General features: G+C 40.1%; 1 protein-coding gene across 4 annotated transcripts in view; it reads right to left on the bottom strand.

Moving 5' to 3' along the window:
- The window catches only part of AFF1 (ALF transcription elongation factor 1), a 230,891-nt gene that overhangs the window by 124,749 nt on the left and 90,651 nt on the right, over positions 1-15,491 (bottom strand). For all 4 annotated transcript variants that reach the window (XM_077142909.1, XM_077142910.1, XM_077142908.1 and 1 more), the window contains 2 exons: positions 3,929-4,049; positions 2,615-3,538 (listed from right to left, as the gene is read on the bottom strand). In XM_077142909.1, coding sequence (XP_076999024.1) covers positions 2,615-3,538; positions 3,929-4,049 — 1,045 coding nt within the window. The remainder of the gene's footprint in view (positions 1-2,614; positions 3,539-3,928; positions 4,050-15,491) is intronic.

Below are 15,491 nucleotides of genomic sequence, written 5' to 3' on the forward strand. Positions count from 1 at the left end.
TTGAGAAGGAAGGAACTCCCAAAAGGCAAGATGACTTTACTATTTCAATCCATTTAAAAATAATAATGTTTTATAGAAGCAGGGCGTGGGGAAGGGGTAGTAATAAAACAAACTACAAAACTCAACCATCCTTACACTCGGAACCAGAAAGAGAAAATCTGCTCTGACTTGCCTTACAACAAATTAAGCAAATAAGGGAAAAACCACTTAACCTCCTCCATCTTTCCTCTATTAGCTCTATGCCAGCCAACTTCCTCTTCTCTCTCTGTCAATCTTTGCACTTCTTCCCCACTCCAAAAGCAGCCCAGGATATTTAGAATATTCTGGTTCTATATTGAAAGTTTGCTTGTTCTGGGGTTAGTTGCCTTTTTTTTTTTTTGACCCCTATTTCTACGCTTTCCTTAAGTTCACTGAAATATCAAAATTTGAGCTTTTAAATGTAATTTATTTTTTTAAAAACATAAAAAGCATACCCAATTTGCTGAGGTAAACAGAAAATTAATGGCAAGTCTGTGAAATGCACCAGTTTCATTAAAAGAGCTAAATCAAATCTAAAATCTATCTAGACAGCTCCAACATCCCTGCTTCCCAGATTACACTCCACTCATTCCAATCTCTTTGTTCCTAATGCCCCCCTAACAGGTCACCCCCGAGCCCTGCATCTGCCCAACCCATCAATACTGTCCTCCCACTCAACCAACACACCACCCTGGGGATTCCTGGGAGTTGGCACCACAGCTGCCACTGGCATAAGAACCCTGCTTAGAAACCAGAGGGAGCAGTCATATTAAAAAGAATGCTGACTGCAAACAGAGCCCACAGAGTAGAAATATATGTCCATTCAATTGTTGATAATCAGTGCGTTTGTGCCTTAAAAAACGCCATTTTCCTATCACCAAATTTATGGAAGATTTTGTTCATTTCAAATGTCCACTCCTCAGAAAATATGCAAAGGTCATCCTCTAATATATTCCTTTGTTTGGAACATATATTAATTCTGAGGTGCTCTGAAACCCTGAAGAAATATCAGTTCAGCTTATCTTTATCTTCCCTAAGAAAGCAAAAAAAATTAACCAGGGACCCCTCCTCTAAAGCATATATTGAGAGATGTTTTAGCTGAAGTTACACAGCTTCAAGGTCTTAAAGCTGATATTTGAAACTTATTTTTCTAAGAACCCAGAAAGTTTGTCTTTAATCGTTCTCTAATTATTTCAAGTGTTTAGGCTGATCTCCATAATAGGTTGAAATCTCTCCTGGGACAGGGACCCATACCTCTTTTAACAGCCCACCCTATACTTAATCCTTTTGTAGTCAAGGAAAACACTGGCTATTTTGTCTCAGCACTGTTTTAAAGCATTTTTAAAAGCCATTTAGTATTTCTTTTTAGGAAGAAAGCTGAATTGTGCCCTTATCTGTTTTTTCAATTAGGAACAAGAACAGACCCTATTTGATAAAAAGCAAAGAAGCTCTTTATTGTCTGAATCATAAAGTATGCTGGCTGACCATTTTGAGAGGAAGGATCCCACTTTACTCATCTGCCCTCATCCTGCCGCCTACCCTGTCCCTCAAATACAGCACAAATTGCTCAATATGCAGTTTGTTGAACAGAATCTGCATAAATATCCATAAAAGGTGGAGTTCTGCATGCTGGTCATTTCTACCATTTGCTGTATTACCCCCTTCTCAAGGGGCACCCTGAGAATTGGAAAAGACTGCCTTCAACATACTGACCTCCTATTTTTCCCTTTTTAAGTTTAGATTGTAGAAAAACTAACCAAGCTGAAGAATAAAAACAATTTTTTTTCTTTACCTTGTTAAAGAAACCAGTGTTCCCTCAATAAGAAAACAAATAGATTAAAACCTTCCTGTTGAGTGTGAAAGCCTTGTGTCTGATGTTCCTTTTATCCAGGCTATGGACACATAAGTAAAACAATAAGGATAAAAGGTAAATGAGTGACAAGAGGGGAAGGGGGGTAAATAATTGGGTAGATTGAAACACTAGTGGTCAATGAGAGGGAAAGGTAAAAGAGTATGGGATGTTTGAGTTTTTCGCTTTTTTTTTTTCTTTTTAATCCTTTTTCCCGTGAGATGCAAAGGTGATCATGGTGATGAATGCACAGCTATGTGATGATATGTGAGCCACTGATTGTATACCATGTATGGACCGTATCTGTGTGAAGATTTCTCAAAAAATATTAAAAATATTTTTAAAAAAGATTTTGCATTTCAGATAAGCACATTTAATAAATGAAAACATTTTATACTTAAAAATAAAAAAAAACAAAAACCCTTCCTGAAACTTCATGGTGATGGAAGTGTTCTGTATCCATAACACAGGTATATGTACTTTTATGTGAATCTTAAGATCCATATATTTTACTAAATGTAAATCACGGCTCAGCTGAAAAAATCATTCTGCAGAATGCACTGCAGTATCTGTCATAAGTAATCCACCTCAGACTCGAGTTTTTCATGGGTCAACAAGATCCTAAAGCTAAAAAGGAAATCCCTACCCAAAAGACACTGACTTCCCCCCACCACCACTCCTTCTTCAAATACTTGAATCTCACCTCTTTCTTCAAACGAAATTAACAAGATAGGAAATTCCACTCACCTCAACTGACTGAGAAGGCATTTTCAGCTTAGTGAGCTTGGCTTTGGCAGGCACTTTTAAATCTGTTTTTTCAAAAGTCTGTTGACGGTAGTCCTCCGGCAGGGGTTTCAGTTCAGGAGACTCACTGGGAGCCTGATCTTGACCATCCATGGGCCGGACATAAGCTGTGGGCTTCTGCTGCATTGCAATGCTCTTTGAGGGGAGGGAGGGTGGAGGGAAAGTCTGAGAAGAAGGCTGGGGAGGGGCTACCCCAAGGCTGGCAACTGCCACCAAACTGTCTGGAGGGGTCTCTTTATCGTGGACCTTCAGTGCAAGGTCCTTGGGGGATTTGGCTGGACAGTAGCCTTTACTGTTATTGCTACTGCTGTGAAGTTTGTTGCTTCCTTGCATCCTGGGAAGAGTTTGCTGGTTGGAATGTATAGGTGACAAAGGGGGTACTGGAGAAGGCAAAGAGGAAAGTAAGGGAGAAAGCTCCCTCTCTGGAGCTAAGCCTGGCATCAAAGCACAACGTTCTCCATCAGCTCGGCAGTCACCTTTTTTGTGATGACTAGAACCAAACGTCTCCTGACCAAGGTGATCTCGGGTCAGGTGCTGGCTGTCCACTGGGCCATAGCTTTTAGCATGGAGACTTGGTGCTGGTTCCTTTCTCGGCTGTGCCATCTTTGGATTGTTGCTAATGTTACCAACAGAAAGTGGTCCAGAGGCAGGAGTGTTAATGGGCTGGTGGTGGACACCAGCGTGGAAGGAGTGGGATGGAATGCTGCTCCCCTTCTCAGGAAATAGAGAATATCTTGGCTTTCCCAACCTATTTTCAGAAGCATCAAACCGATAAGGGTGGGACTTAGTACTAAGCAACTCCTTCACTTCTTCATAGTTCCCCAACATGTTCTGTATTCGGCTGGATAGTTCATCACCTTTTTCCGTCTGGAAAAAGAAAAGTAAAAGACAGCAAAGTTAGATACCAAATAAAAATCCACTTAATCCATTTAATAAACCATTTACATAATACCATTTTATAAAAACATCAAAATTTAATGCATAGTCGAATTTAAAGTGCAATTTTAACTCAATTTCCCTGTTGAGAAGCCTGTCATGGACACATATTGCCATATTTTGGAGACTAACATTACAAAAGAAAACCAACTAACGATTCTCAGCGAATTTTTATATTTAGTTTTCAAACTCAATCATTAGGACAAGTTGCCTTCTTCACAGTTGGGACCCTTGGGCAAACTCAATTACACTGAATCATTTCCGTCAGAATCAAGTATTAATGATAAATCAGACTTTCACCTCCTGATACGCAACAAATACCTTGTAGGGCTCTCCAAAAAGGGGCGTCTTTTCAGGAAATGCCTCTTTCTCTTGGTGAGCTTCCTTATTGCACTTCTCTTTCTCTCTAATTTGAAGCAGGTTTCTGTCTTCATTGTACAAGCTATTTCATATGCCAAGAACAAAAACAAAACGTATCAGTATTCAAGTTTTATTATTCACATGTGCATGAGTCGAGGGAGGGGGAGAGCGGTCCAGGAAGAAGAGACAACACGGGGTACCACGTAAGTGAGGCACAAGGCCCTCAATCTCCTGCTCCACCGAGACCTCAACAAACTGGTCGTGACCTTTCAGTACTAGATTCTGGGCTCTGGCCTTCGTGGCTCAGGACTGACTCCAAAGTGAAGTCTTTTACAGACGATGGTGCAAGTGAGGCAAGAGTAATGGTATTTTTACTTTCGGCTTGCAAAATATGGGGTAGAGGTAGAAGCTTGTCATCTGATGGAGTCAGCAGGATGTGACTTTTAAAAGGACTGTTCTCCTGGATCATTATCTTACACTTTGGAAGATTACAATCAAAAGGCTTATTTCGTAATTAAAAGATTACTAAGCACCCAAAGCAGCATTTACTTAAGCCCCAGCCTACTCAACTAGAGTGTCTTGGCCTGTAAACAAGAAAAGATGGTTTTTACTTCTCATTTCAAACATAAGGATGGGAAAATCCAATTTTATATGTCACTTCGACCTCCTGAGACGTCTTAAATCTGAGCACTTTCCTCAGGTCAGGTAAAAATGTATCCTGAATCATCAGTCCTGACACCAAAAGGATTACAATTTATTAAGAAAAAAATCACACAGATGGAAACAGCAGAGAACACAAGGTTTAGCAAGCACAGAAGACTCAGGTCACTTCCTTCCAACTCCCACATGTGATAACCAAAAATAAATAATAAAATTAATGAAAATAACAACTATTAAAAGACCTTTGTCCTCTAGACATCCTTCTGTGGGATATTCTCAATCACAGAAAAGTATTCAATTGTCTAGCTAAGACTCCATGTACCTCAGATATTCTAGCCCTCATGTCATACACATACCTTCCCACCTTCCCCCAATTCCTGGCCTCTTTGCTCTCCCATGACTTCTCTTATTTCTTCTGGCAAGAGCCTACTGGTCTCCCCGCCTTCCCCGTACCTTGTCCCTCTAATTCAGCCTTCTCACAGAAAGAAATCTGATCCAAGGTCCCAGGTTCTCATACCACCATTGATATTTTTAAATAAACGTTTTCCAGGTCTTTACTGCTGCAAATTACATTCTAAATCCTTGCGTTGGTATTAAAGCTCCCCTACAATGTGGTACAGATATATTGTAGCACCGCCCCCTTGGAGGCCTGCCACACACATTCTCCATTAGAACTGACTGGATAGTTATGTCCATTCCCCAAACATACCCTGTACCCAGCAGTGTTTTGTTCCAACCTCTACCCCCAAACCCCCTTTACTAAAAATCCAACCAATTCTTACAGGACCAGCTTGGAACTATGATTCTCGTGCAAACCTCTCTATATTACAGCCACATCAATTACTCCCCATTCTCAGTGATAACCTGGACTCTCATTCCAATCACACAAATTTCTGCTGCCTCTCTCTCAACCACACATGTCGATCCCCAATTTTAGCCCGTCTCTGGAGTGATTCAAACGTCACAAACTCTACAGTCTTCCTCAAATCCACCAAGCATGTATTTACAGGAAATTTTGACTGGCGTATCTCCAACCCTTTCCCCACTACCACACAGTAAGTATGTGAACTCCACCATAACAGAACCTCTAAAATTTATATTCCCCCTGGTGCAAAAAGCATGATACTTTGCATAGAAGTTATCATTGATTTTTTTAATTAAAAAAAATAGTGGTTCAAGAGTAGAATGCTCGCCTTTCATGCGGGAGACCCAGGTTTGATTCCTGGACAATGCATCACCCTCCCACCCCACCCCCAAAAAAACACAAAAGGCGACTATGTTTACAGCTTTTCTTTTTTTAATAAACTTGAACTTTTTTTTTTTTTTTAAATTTCGCTCTGGCAGACAATGCAAAAACAAATTTCAGAGGTGTTTAAAAGCTAAGCTACCTGTTCGCTTTTGCTAGGTATAAAACTTTGCCTAGCTTACGCATACCTCTACCAGATTTTAAGAGAACTAATATAACTACAAAACAAAAAGTTTATGCTAGTCAACGTACTGAAAAAGTTGAGGAAAAACTGAACCAGAAACTGGCTGTGGAGCGTTCTGTAAGAGTCTGAATCTCATGAGTTTAGACTTGATTCTTCTTGGCAACAGCATAATGAACTCTATGACCACTCAAGAATTCAACTATTTTATGATTTTGGTAATTCCTCTTGTGGTTCAAAAAATCAACATACAGGGGGAAAAAAGTGTAACAAATAAAGTATTAGTGGCTGAGAGAGTTTATCAAATAGAGTCAAGACGCTAGCTACACTGGAGGTAACTCTTACACATGCTTCAGTTAGACATTAACTATCATGAATTGCCAAACCCCAACCAAACCATTCCTGCCAATCCTAAAGAAAATCTGGGGCATTATGTAAGATTCTACAAAGGTTCCATGCACTACGGTAATGATCCAAAACCTATCACCTCCTGATGGGTCCATGGACCAGGTAAGTCCTGAAATGCAGAGGAGGGGCCAGCCCTTCCAGAACATCAGCTAGTTCCATCCCTCTATCCCATATTATTTACAGCCCCTTCCAACATCAAGAAGTTAGAATAGGCACAGTTCAAATACCCATAAAGAGAGGGAGAAAGATCAGGGTGATGGTGGAATTATACAGAGAAGGTCAGGTTTAACAAATGGCTATGACTGCTGAATTATTATATTGATATTTCTGTTAGTCACCAGTGTCTTGAAGCAGCTAGAAAAAAAAAATTGTGGAACTGTAACCCATACCAAAATTTAAAATCTATTCTATAAGTACTTGTTAAAATGTACTTAGAAATGTATTGCTTTTTTGTATATATGTTGTATTTCACAATAAAAAGTTATTTCACTGCCCACGCAAAAAAATAAATTTTTTTTAATTAAAAAAAAAAAAATCAACATACAACCATAGAAGCCAAGCAAGAGGTTAGGAAATAACGTCTTTTTTCCTTCAAAACTTCCTTTACAGCCACTGCGAAACAGCTTTAAGGGAGGATGGTGTTTTGCAAACCTTCCTCTGAGCAACCTGATCTCTTAATGCATCTCTCCAAAAACTACCCAATACAGAGGCACATTACAACAGTCAAGCAAGCCAATGGATGGGGTATGACAGAGGGGAAGTCAGGGCTCACCAAGGGCTATTCTCACCATTAAGGTACCTCTCCCCTTTCTGGCAATGTTGGTTACAACAGCAAAGTCCCAGTACCTGTATTCACAGGTATTAGCTTCTAATTCATAAGACCGAGTTCTTTCTGCCTGCTCCTGAATAGCTGCTCCCTTTGTGACAGAAAAAGAAGCCCAAATGGTAAAGTGGTACCAGACTTCTCAATCCTGAACTGAAAAGTGAGGTGTTAACAGTAAAACCTCAACTAATAGACTGCTTAGGGTCCTCAATTAATTTTCCTGTCAATTCCTTTAAGAAGAAATTATCTTAAGAAAAGTTGCACTAGTTTAAAATTACTAAAATATTTCCAAATAGATCAGCTCAGTCTTATTTCAGAAACGGTTGGGTTTCACAATGCTTCTAGATTTTCACCTCAAAATAATGAAAACTGTACAGAACTCATGAGAAGAACTCAATTAGGTAGTCTTTTACAAAAGTCCTAAAGCACTGGCTTATTTGAATTATGTTTCTGAAATCAAGGTACCTTCATAGAGGGGGAAGTCCCATTAAATGAAGGATTCTGGTTAACTATGGTTTTACATCACTGGTTTAAAAAAATTTTAAACCTACACTAAAATTTTACTGCCAGACATATCCAAAATGACAACTGACATTTACGATACTAATTTTAAGACGAACTTTGGAAATAGTTTTTATTCTTATTCACCATTACCCTTCAACTTTGAAAAACCTGTCAAGTATTAAGGTAAGGGAAGACATTATGAAGATCATTGTTAGGATGCCTTTTATTAGGTTCAGACTTTGCAGGAGAAACTCATCTCCACCCAAGACACTGTGTCTCTGTTGGGCAACCCCCTCCCATGTCTCCACAGGGCTTCTGTTCCAGGCAGAAGAAGCTGAGGTGCCTACTTCCCAGGAATGCATGGCGGCCTGTGGACCTTCACTCTTCTGGGCTGTCTACTTTCCCTTGTAATTACACTTTTACCAGTTGTAACTGGGTGGCTTTCTGGTTTATTTGGTTTTCATTTGTTGTGAGTTTGTAATGGCTTACAGAATGGTTTACTTAAAGTTCACAGGCAAATTTCTCCGTGAATATTTTCATTTTCTTGGTTCCATCTTGAAATAAGAGGAAATATAAATTTCTTCTTTGTTCTGTCTATACACATCATTTTTTTTAAGACACGGTATCAGAAGGAGGAGGTGCATGGAAGAATTTTTAAGTCAGGGGGATTTTAGGAAGTAGCAAATGTCCTACATGGTTCACAAACTCTGTGATACCATTGAAAAATTACAAGTTGGCTATCACTTTTTAAATTTAAAGGTGGCATTTTTTTTTCCTCCAAAACCAAAGAAAAACGCATTTTTCTCTCATGCGCAAACAGGATAACCTTATCCCAATACCTACTCAGTCAAACTCTGCCACTGTTCCCCACAGAATATAGTGAGTTACACGGGGTCCTTCCCTAATTCTACACAGTACTACTTCGTGTAAGAGAAGACATTCTCTGACTTCAGTACGAGAATCACCTGGAGGGCTTATTTAAATGCCAGATTGCTGGGGGACCCACCCTCAGAGCTTCTGCTTCAGCAGATATGAGGGTAAGCCTGACATCTGCACATCTAACAAGCTTCCAGGCGGTACTGAGGGGCACACTTGAGCACAACTGGGGGGTGAGGGGAGGGCTGTAAGGACCACTGAGGGCTAAGCAGAAAAAAAAAAAACAGTAACAAGGGCAGCAGGATCATAAACCAAGCACCACCACCACTTAGCATCTTTATGCAACAGGCACTGATTTAGGGATATCATTATCAGTCCCCTATTTAATTTTCACAACTCTGTAAGAAAGAGTCACTCCATTTTACAGGTGAAAAAAATTAGACTCAGAGGTTAAAAAACCTGCTAATAAATGGTAGAAGTGAAAATTCAAATTCAGGTCTGCCTGGCACTAAAGCCTTTTTCTGAACCACAGTTCTGTTCACAAAACTTTAAGGCTGTGTTAAATTGGGCAATAACAAGGCGTGCTAATGTACGTTACCTTACAATTACTCATAATTCCTTAGACTCAAAGGTACACATCTAAGTGAAAGCAGCTAGACAAGAAAAAAAAAAAGAGGTAAACATGAGCAATCAGAAATTATCCCTGCCAGCAGAGCAATTCCACAGCTTTACAATATATTTTAGGTTAAATTTAACCACAAGTCTGTTTTTTCTAAGGCCCTAACATGGGCTCTCCAAGAGAGATGGCCAAAAGCGTGAAGTTGCTCTTCAAGCTATAAAAACTATACTGCAGTTCTTATTTTAGAGACTTTTCAAAATTTACAGATTAGTTTGAAACCACTGGCACATAATAACCTCTGGGTTCAGAAGTCACCTCTAATGTGTTAAGGTGCGCTTCACATTAATTTTGTTCAAGGACAAGCTGAAAATAAACATACACCAAAGTAACCATGGAAGGCCTCCTCCCATCAGCTTCTGGTCAACTGACTCAGGCCAAGTTCCAAAGGCTTTTAACGCCTGATCAGCCTAGGAATCCCCATTTGGTAAGATAAAACCAAGTCTTCAGTGAGTCAATGCATACAAAACCAAGTCCACATGTTGAAGTGTCCCCACCCGGGACAATGCAATGTCTGGACAGTATGCAATTTCACAAACGCAAAGGTAGGGAATACCAATAAATTCAGTAGCCAAGTTCTTGCTTTTACATTCAATACTGTCAACTGCTAGGTTGAGGACTGGCACATGAAAAGAGATTACACAGAACCCATCAAACCACCTCCTTCATCACCACCCCCCCCCCACCTTTTTTTTTTTTTTAATGAAAACTAGAAAGACTGATTGGTAGAAACCACAGGCTTCAGTTTCCAGAGCCTGGTCAGAGGGCAGTCAAGTGTGAACAGGCATCCTGCAGAATATAAAGCGCAGGCCAACAGAGGTGGACTGTACCACAGATGTTTCCACTGACAGAATTTCACCCCTCTAATCAGCACGGAAGACAGAAAGAAGCTTGGGAATCCTAACACATGCCCGGATGCTCTCACTTTTGGAGAGGTGGTGGAACTCCTGAGGAAGCCAGGGCTGCTATTCCCTACCCCAACCCCCCACCCCACCCTGAATTAGTCATTTAGGCAACCCCATGCTGAGGCCTGTCAGGGCACATTTACTCTGACTTTTCACATCTTCTCCTTGGGGGCACCAGTGGATGTGTTAGAAACATTGGGATAAAATGAAAGAAATCACAACTCTGTAAGGTTTACTAAGAGTGATACCCCCTTTCTTTTTTCCCTTGCACTAAAAGGAAAAAGTCCTTACATGGAAGGACGGAAAAGTCATAGAAAGGCCTACGCTGGGCAGTGTGCTGGCTCTGGTATCATCTGGCCAGAAGTACCTTCTTCCAGTCAGGAGCCAGTGAGGCCTGCTGCTAAACTAGGTTAGTCATGCAGGACTGACGGATGCCACTGGCAACTCCACGGCAACTCGCCGACCCCCAGGGCTGACTGTGCACAGCTGACTACCCATTCATCACCCTTGACTGGTCACTCCACACAGACCTGCCTCTGAAAGATGTGACCGGCCCTCTCCAGAACTCACGTTTCAAATGCGAATTCTCCCTGGGAGGATGGAGTGTACTTTCTCCTATGATTTATCTTTGGAGATATGAAAGGGACATTCAGGAGCAAGGAAAAGGTAAATCCTAGTTTCAGTAGTGTCACATTAATTCTGGAAAAGATCAAGTTTTCTCTTTTAGAAGCACTACTGCTATTCTGATTTGAACATACAAGATGTCAAAAAGTTGGAATACCCAGATTTAGAGATGGTTAAGATACAGACACGTATCAAAGCGACAGATGCAAAAGGACAGGGGGCCTAGGTTCTTACTAGTTCTGCAAGCAACTTTGATTTTGAAGCCACCTCTCACTTTTTTGTTTTGCTTTGTTTTTCTTTTGCATGGGCAGGCTCTGGAATCAAACCCGGGTCTCTGGCATGGCAGATGAGAATTCTGCCTGTTGAGCCACCGTGGCCCGCACTCTGACAAATTTTTAATTCTATCTTCTGGCACTCTGGTTCTATCTTCCTCTATCCCTACAATTTAACATACAGGGAACATGTCTCACACATTGGCTATATGAAAAAAAGTCAACATACTTCAAAGCACATACTAGTTTTGTCATTAAATTATTTCACTCCTAAATACAATTAAACACAAGAAACCAAAGTGGCTCCACGTTTGAAAGCAGAATAAATGCTGCTGCAAAGAATGAAGAATTTCCCATCCCCCTCAATTCGTGCACATGGAAAAATTTGTAACAGGCTTTCCTATAATAAAAACCACTCACCTAAATCTTCCAGTGTTTTCATCCTCAATGCCATTCCCATCACTGAACACAAAATAAATCAGGGACTTAATCTTTAAACATAAAATCTTACAATCCTATTTTATATTAAAAACAATTATCAGCCAAGTGAAATGAAAAAATAGCATTATGTCAATTGTTCGCCTGGACAAGCCCCCAGAGGATTATTGCAATGTAATCTCTCTCTCTGCTACTAACTTCTGTTTGCCACAGAAGGCTCAGCCCCATTCTCATACTTAAAAAACAGCTTTATGTGACCCCATTTTGCAAAACTAAATCAATCTTAAAAACAATGCCCACATAGCTTCTTACCCATTATAAATTCTCTCTAGAATTCAGATCCAGTAAAGTTATTTCAAATTGTAGATCTAAATTTTTACCTATCTTACATGCATATTGCAAGTTTTAAATTGGGAGAGGATGTGCCTGGGTAAATAAAGAGTAAACCACATCAATTCTTAACAAGAATCATGAAGTTAATTTACGTTTTTTAAAAAAAAAAGCTGCAGGTATTTCTGCATGCGAGTTAACATGGAGCAACGTCCAAAAGGATATACACACTACCAAAATTTATCAAGGACTATGGGATTAGGGTGGAGGAGGTGTTTGGTGGTTTAGGGAGAAGCATTCTGCTTTATAAATTGTAACATTCTTTTCACATGTGCTCACTGTATTACTTGTGTGGTTAAAAGTTCTGATTAAAAATAAAACAGCCACACATACATAACACCATCCTCAAGATCAGGGATAAAGAAATATTGGGGCATTGATCAAAAAAGCCCCCCAAAAGCAGAGATTCCTACTGGAAACCTGAAAACTGACTTTTGGACTCAGCCTTAGATAATTGCCATAAAATCGTCATAGACGAAACTGCATAAAGTAGAATTTCACTGCCTACAGTGCCTTAGAGAATATATTTCAAGGTTCAAACAACAGCAGCGGCTGTTTTTCAATTGGGGTACATACTATAACCCATTATGTTTCTTTCAATAGATCACACAAACATATTTTGAGAGGTATTCTTGTAGTCCTACAAATGGAAAAGCACAAGGACCTGCCTTCCTGATTAATTGGTTTTAAAACCAAGGGGAAGGTGGGGGGTGGGGGGGTACTGTGTGGATGATATACTGCTCCAAAAGAAAATTGGTATGAGGGAAAAGGAGACAGACCAGCTAATGTACTCCCAACTGTGGTACACCAAGTTCCTTGCCTTCCAAAACAAACTTCAAAAACAAAACTAGTACCGACTGAGCAAGGCCATCATGCAAATAGAACAATTACATAAATCACACCAGTTGAAAAGAAATCACTTCCAACCTCAGAGAGTTTTCAGTCTACAGTGAGATAATGCATTCGTTTTTTAATGTTAGATGAAATGAGGACATAGTAATGTTACTGACAAATTCTACAAAATTCTGTCTCTGAGGAGAGTTCCCTAAAATACTGACCATACTTTTGACTGAAGTCAGTCGAATGGACACACAGAGTTACCCCCTCATAAGGGCAAAAGGCTGACTTGAGCTAAAGCTGTCACCTGACTAGTTATTTACGTCTCCCCCTTTAGTTATAAAGGTCCCTGGTGATCAGAGCAGCCCTGCTGGCACTGCTCACACGGCACCAATCAGAAACATAGGCAGAAGCTGCTGGCTCTACCCCTGCAAGTCTGGTCTGTACTAGGATCAACCGGGGCACTGGCCTCATTAACACGCCATCCTTCTTAAACACTCAACTGGCCATGAAGGACCACATTACATATCTATAAAATAATGAGGCTGGTCAAAGTCTGTCTCACAGCAACCACAAATTTTAAAACTCCTGCAGTCAAAAGCTAAGAAAGAATGAAGATGAGCAAGCTTAGAGCTTTTTTTTATGCTTGATTTATTTATTTATCCTCAACTTAAAAAAAAATTATATATATACATATATGGGGCAGTAAATCAGTTAAGTGTCAAATATTCAGTGTTTTGTGGCCTTCATCACTTCTCAGTTGGAGTGCAGCCCCCCAAAAGGCTCCTAGTCTAAGGCTATCCATTTCCACACAGCCGCCTCATTGATCTTTCTAAAAACAAAAAAAAAATCATGCCTCTAATCCTGTCATTTACCTTTCTACAATCTTTGTAAGCCCTTTACCACCTACAAGATTAAAGCTCCTAGGTGGGTTAAAAAGCGACTCCCTTCTCCATCTGGCTTCTGCTCTTACTTTTCAACCCTCATGGAGTTAAGAACCACTTCCTGTCGACGGCCTCACCTCTCCGCACCGCCACCACGTCCTCTCTTTGAGCTCCAACAAGAAAGGAGCTCATACAGTATGGAAAGCACAGTCCTCCTGCCAGTTCCCTAGTGAACCCCTACCTTGTCTTCCAAAGTTTTCCTCAATATCACTGCCGCTAGACTGAACTTCCATACCTCCTCCATCCCTAGTATGAAATATTTTTCTCCAGACGACATCTATTCTTGCACATCTGCCCTACGTTTACATTCACCAGAACTACACATGGATTCTACACGTGTCTACAGAAGTTTATTAGATTGTGAGCTCCTGAAGGGCAAGGGTTAGTCTCCGAAGGCATTGTACCCAGCACAGCACTTGGCAAGAGGGATACTTAATACATATCTTTGACTGAAATGATATATTCAAGCGTCATCCAAATTTCAAACAAATCAGAATGCTGCTAAATTCTGCCAGTCTATTTATTATTGGATGACAAAATATGATTCATAATCTCAGCCCTAAAACTGATGTTTTTACTCTCAGATGACTCACACCTAGAAGGCAGCTGACATCACCCTTTTCTAGATCAGCATGAAAGACGCCTCAGCCAGCACCATGTTTATCAGTTAACGTGACAGGGCTCGTTCTTCAGCTTACCGCACTTGTTAGTCATACAACTCCAAATGTGTGCACACACATACATATACACATACGCAAACACAGAAGGTTTGAGCAATATTTACAATAAATACACATTTAATTTTAAATCAACAGATTCAGAACAAATTTTTAAAAGCTGTCTTCTGGAACAAAAAGTTCAACAAAAATCACGCAGAAAAATCTCTCCATGCTACTAGAAATGCATGGGAAGTGCACTGGGAAAACAGGCTACAGAAGCATGATTTTAAAAGTGGCTCGTTCCACTGCTGGAAACTGTCCCTCAGCTTCCTGTAGCATTTATGATTAAAATCCAGAGCTGACCTACAAGCCCCCCAGCCTATCCCATCTCCACAACACTTCCTCTTAATTACTATCTCCCAGACACATCATCACCCCCCCGCCCTCCTTCAATTATTAGCCACATTGACCTTCTTTTCGTGTTTGGAACAAGCTATGCAGTGAAATGGCAAACGCTGCCCAAATGCTGTGCCCCTAAAGCTCAGGACATCTGGCTCACTAATATCTCAGGTTAAATATCAGCTCCTCCCAAGATCCGGATCCAAATGGCCACTTCATCTACCAGTAAGAGTTTTATAACACTTCACATTGCTTTATCTGTTTCTATGGTGTTTATTCGTTATCTGTTTAATTAGCATCTGTCTCCCCATAAAGAATGTAAGTTGGCGAAGGGTCAGTCGCCTGTTCTCTCACTCTATAGCCATTAGGCTAAATGAATATTGGTTGAATGGTTGAAATGATTACCTATTCTGCATACAGATCCAGGGACCAAAGTAATGTGTTATTTTTTTTTTAAACACACATTTTGAAATTAAATGAAGTACCACACAGAAAGCAAGAGGAAGAAAAAAAAATTTCCAAATTCATCTGTCGAGAGACTTCTGAAATGTCCCTAAATGGATAAAAAAAAAAAAAACTCTCTTCCCAAGAAATGACTCAAGAACAAGTTTTTGTTTTTGCTTTATGATTTTTTTTTTACAACTCTGCTGTCCATAAGAGATCAAACATAGTGAGTGAACGC

The sequence above is a fragment of the Tamandua tetradactyla genome, chromosome 24 (assembly GCF_023851605.1).
Source record: "Tamandua tetradactyla isolate mTamTet1 chromosome 24, mTamTet1.pri, whole genome shotgun sequence".
Taxonomy (NCBI): domain Eukaryota; kingdom Metazoa; phylum Chordata; class Mammalia; order Pilosa; family Myrmecophagidae; genus Tamandua; species Tamandua tetradactyla.